The 5,100-nt window shown below is 38.8% G+C and overlaps 1 protein-coding gene across 1 annotated transcript in view; it reads right to left on the reverse strand.

The window, feature by feature from the left end:
• The window catches only part of HS3ST5 (heparan sulfate (glucosamine) 3-O-sulfotransferase 5), a 6,481-nt gene extending 1,632 nt beyond the window's left edge, over positions 1-4,849 (reverse strand). Inside the window, 2 exon segments of the mRNA XM_010193474.1 lie at positions 1-142; positions 4,743-4,849. The exon segment at positions 1-142 is cut by the window's left edge and continues 24 nt beyond it. Coding sequence (XP_010191776.1) covers positions 1-142; positions 4,743-4,849 — 249 coding nt within the window.
• Positions 4,850-5,100: the final 251 nt, after the last annotated feature.

Raw genomic sequence — 5,100 nt, forward strand, 5'->3', positions numbered from 1 at the left:
GTGCAGTCGTATTTGTTCCTTGGTGGCATTGCCCTTTCGGAACTCATGGAGCAGCCCTCGCTTGAACTGCAGAGCTCGCAGTGGGATTTCGTCCTGGCTGCGGGGTCCAAAACGACCATCGATGGGGCAGAGGGGCTGCAGTCTGCAAGCAAAATAAGAAGTATTTGTAAAAAGAGGGTACATCTTAAGGCAAGTTTTCTGTGTAAGGCAATCACACCCATGGAAGCCTTTTGCAATGTGGTGTGTTGTGTGCATCTTTCAACTTCTTTTTTGACAGCAATCAAATTGTTTGCAAACAGTTTGATTATTTATGCTAGTATTTTGCTATGATTTGGCCGAATAACTTCTAACTCCACCCTTCTGCTGTTTTCAAGCAGATGATAACTGTTTTTGAGGCTTCTTGAACCTTGCCTCACCTCCCATGAGGCTGATAAATTTGTGATTGCTTTGGCAGTTTTTAACACATTCTAAGATTAATTTTATTTGGTCATTGTGATCTGAAAATCCAGTTCATTTAAGTCATCTTTTTCCAACACTTCCTATTCTAACCTGAATTATTTCCTGTTTCCCATTGTGTTGACTTTATTAGCTGCTGATCCAGAGTTGGGCTTTTTAGTGAAGAAGAGCAATAGGGGTGAAAACCAGCTTTCTAGATATTGACTTTCAATATTTTCCCTCTTCTTTAGAAGGTGCCCAATAGAATGGAATAGAATGAGAAAGACCAAGGTTCTGAATCAGGCATGATTAGCAAGGCACAGAAAGAAAGGCAAGAAAAGTTTTAAAAATGCATTTATTGCATCATTACATCAATGATTTTCTTATCATCACTTATATATCCTCCCACTGAACCTCACTTTGCACCTTACTATCTCTTCTTTTGCCCCTGTGTTTTTGTGCTATTCTTTTATATTTGCCTGCAATTACTTCACCTATTTCCCACTCCTCTAGTGCTTCCTTCTTGTATTTGATGTCACTGAATGCAAGAAGTGATTCAGTAAGAAAAATGTTAAAATTTTGCTTCTGCAGAACCTTGAATAAACTCTCATTTCCACTCCCCAATCAGCACTTTTGTCATTATACAGGACAATATTGCACTGAAGATAAAATGGGTGAGTAGAGAGAGCTTCCACAGTCCTATGGAAAAATATCATTAATAGTTGTGCAGAACCATGCTCTCCAAAATTAAGGATATGTAAGAACAAATGTTGCTTTGGCAATTTTAATATGAGCTTGCTGTGCATATATATTATGATACAGTTTTTAAATGACATGGCCACATGCTATTATTTTTCACAGGACCCCTGCCTCAGCTAGTATACCAGATGGGCAATGCTCATTAATAGCTGTTTAGGTATTCAGTATTTATTCTGGTTTCTCAGCATGTGGCCTCTCACTCATTTATTGCATATTATTCAAACCCTGCTCTCAGGACAGAATTATTTATTTCTTTATGGCTTTTCCATTCATCACTGGTTGTTGGAGTCTCTAATTTGACACTGATGCTAGGACAATGGATGGTTTGGACAAAGTAAGTTTGATCCCCCTGGCTGACCCTCTAGCTGTTTTCTTGATTATCCAGATGCTGAGAGATACAGCCTGTCTGGAAGAAACAACCCAGATGACATTGCTGGGTTCACATGAGCTCTAGTGAAGTCCTGCATTAGAACTTAATTAGAAAGTGTGATGAGAAGTGAGTTCCTGTTGTTATTTCTTTTCTCAAGTTTTCACTCTTTGCTTTTCCTTTGCTCTCTGCCACCAACTGAGTAAGAGCCTGACTTGGTGGCAAAGACTGAATCATTGATCACACTGATGGCATCCTACCAATACAAAAATTAAAAACCAAGCAGAAAGCAGTGACAGCAGTACAGTTTGGTCAGACTGTGACTGGTAAGACAGTCTTTCTGCAGCAGTGAGGTGGCAGTTAAAAACAGAAGAAATGGAAGCTGCAATTACTATCTCTGTTCTCTTCCCTCTCCTTCTGCGTATTTGTTACTTGTTTTCAAGCAAAAAGGATTCCACAACAGCAGTTCCAGACCCATCTCAACTAATATTATCTCTTTTGCTCAAAAAGACAGTTAGCACTGCCTTCAGCGTAACACAACAGCTTGTCAAACAGGGTGGTTTCCTTTAAAAGTAAATAAATACTCAAGATATCCTCTAGCCTAAGGGAAAAGATTGGATGTTGTTAGAAGTCCTTTCTCAACACTTTAAATTTCTTTTTTTTTATTCTTTCCCTTTTCTTTTCCTCTCTCTAAACAATAAAAAATGTATTATTTAAAAGATCTTGGCAGTGGTGGCATTAAGCAGGCTGTCAGATCTTGGTAGTAGAATCCCTAGATGTATTTACTGTTATATTATGACACATTAATATTTTTGATTCTCTGAGTAATTTTTTTTCCATTAAAATAACAGAGTCCTTTGCAAAGAAAGAGTATATGACATTTATTGTATCACTGAAGTTGCTCTCCCAAAACAGGCAATTTCTCAAACTGCTACAGTAAAACTCCCCAAATACTCTTCTTAAGAAAACCCAACATTGAGCAATTAATCTCAGAGAGCTCTATTTCTGACAATTTTCAAAATAGCTAAAACAAGTCTGGGCAATCTTAATGACAAATAGCAGTGCTGTCTCTCCTGATCCAGAATACTTGCAAGTTGGTTTCTAATGTAGGTCGCATGATGGCAAAGGATTATGAGCCTGGTTGTAGCAGGAGCAGTTTGGAACATCGAAATCAGGCACAGAGGCTCCCTGTGTTGCCAATGAGAGAGTCAGGCAGCTCAAAGACTGATCCAGATATTCTCAAAGTTGCCAGGCACAGAATATGTTTGAGTTTCCACATGCAAAGTAGCTCTGTGCACTCAGGACCTGTAGGATGGATGGTGGTCTCCTCCAGAGGGAAGGGCTCAGCTCATCTTACTTGATGACTCAATGAATCAGATAAGCTAGTGGTAATTTCCTTTCCGGCCTAAGCAAACTCGAAACGTTCCCATTGAAAAGCCTAATCTGAGGCTATTAAATGTGGGCCATCCCCAGCTCTCTTGTTCAAATTGGATCAGCATAAATTAAGCATAAATGAATCTGGATCTCTTCCTGAACAATTAGTTACTCCGAAGTCTATTGAAGCCTCTCAGTGTCCTTTTACTGACAGATTCAACAAGTTTGGATTGTGCCCTAGTGCTGAGGCAGAAGAACACTTCCAGTTAATTCCTATGTGCCTCTGCCTTTCTAGCGCTTCCTTCTCTCTCTCTTTCATAACCAGCCCAAATAAAGGTCTGCTTTTTAGCAGTTTGGTACTTTTCACACTGTGTAATGCAAGAGAATGAAATGGCATTTTACTGCCATTGGCAACATTATATATGAAACCGTCGGAATTCACTGCTGCAGGATGTCAGCGAGTCAAATACTGTGGCGAGATAATTTTATAGTCATCAGTAAATTCTGTAGATGTGCAAGTGCAGATAATAGCATAAGGTTAATTAGATTTCATGCCTCTGAGCATAAAATATACTTTTGCAGAGACCAGTAATCTGCCTCCATTAACAGAATCATATTAGTCTTAGTGAAGTTTTCACCTCTGAAGTATCAGAGATGATTTGACCACCAGGGGAAGGAAGATATAAATTCTGGGGCTTAATTTGTAATGCACCTGGTCCTAACTGAATACACAATCTTCTCCTTCTTCTGAAGTGTGTGTAAACAGTTGAAGAAGGCACTCACTGACCCAGATGGAGCTCAACATTACCTAGCAATGGAGACTATGTAGCTTTGCTTTCAATTCACTTTCCGTACACTGCATATTCACATAGCATTATGTCACAGCTTTGAACTCAACTAATATTTTCCATAATTTAAAAGAAGAGCACTAATAGACCATTAGGACTGAATAGTTGTCTACCAGCTTCTGGAAATCTTGAAGTCTTGTTTCATTCCTTCCTTCGAAGCAGCTTTTTTTTTTTCTCTCTCCTGTCTTTGTGCAGCACTTACCAGAGCAATCCCAGGTCATTTTGAGGGTGACAGAAACAGCAGTGTTGGTGCAGGTAGCGCTACTGTTGCACTGCCAATAACCACTCAAAACTCAGCCTGGTCAAAAGTGCCAAATACTCTTTGATTTCCTCTGCTGGAATTTCTACTGCTCTCCAGAATATAACTTGCAGAGAAAACCCACTTATTTAGCACATTCAGCTCCAGAAAATACTGGCTAATTAACACAGTTAAAATTCTCAAACCCTGAAGCAATCTTTCAAGTGAAATAGTATTCAAAACTTGACAAGCTACTCTGCAGGCTCATACTTAATTTTAACTACCACTGTAGCACATTAATTGCTTGCTCATAAATTTAGAAAAGACTATATACACATATATATATACACATCATAACTGTTTTGCTGGAACTAGAGGTCAATGCACAGATGCACACAGACAAAAATGAGCTACTGTAATGACATTTTTACAGGGAACTGTTTTATTTCTTCTCTGAAAACAAGTGTCAATGTGCTTAGAATACAAATGGACACACAAAAATATTTTGACAGGGATGACCCGTGACTCTATTTTCTTACTGTCTTCTCCAAAGGGCAGGAAAGAACAATGAAAACCATTGCTAGAATAGACAGTCTTTCTGTCTTTCTATACATGAGTAGATGTTAAAAAAAAAATAAATAAAAAAATCAGACCCTTGAAGCCAAAACTCAGACAGTTTGAGCCCATTTATAGTAAAGTGAGCAGCTACTTAATGACTTACCTATCCAAGCTCCCAACTCTGGCAACTAGATATAGGAGACTTCCAATAGCAAGGCTGCCTAGCACAAAGAGCTTCTGTCTCAGCAATGCCTGCTGTTTGAATAGCATGGCCCTCCATCAATCTTCAGGACTTCTTCAGTCTGCAGAGACAGGAACACATAAAACACTCATCAGAAAGCAATATGCAGGGTAATGTTTAATCAGTTGTTGCAAGTGATCTAGCCACACTTGCAAAATATTTTCAAATTGCAAAATAAGTAGTTAAAACTTTTTTGCTTGCTACTGTTTTTCTGTCCCACATGGTAATGCTAGGCAATGCATCTGGGATAAGGTGATAATTCTAGAAGTGACACTTCAGT

This window comes from Mesitornis unicolor, unplaced genomic scaffold, assembly GCF_000695765.1.
Source record: "Mesitornis unicolor isolate BGI_N332 unplaced genomic scaffold, ASM69576v1 scaffold16261, whole genome shotgun sequence".
In the NCBI taxonomy this organism is placed as follows: domain Eukaryota; kingdom Metazoa; phylum Chordata; class Aves; order Mesitornithiformes; family Mesitornithidae; genus Mesitornis; species Mesitornis unicolor.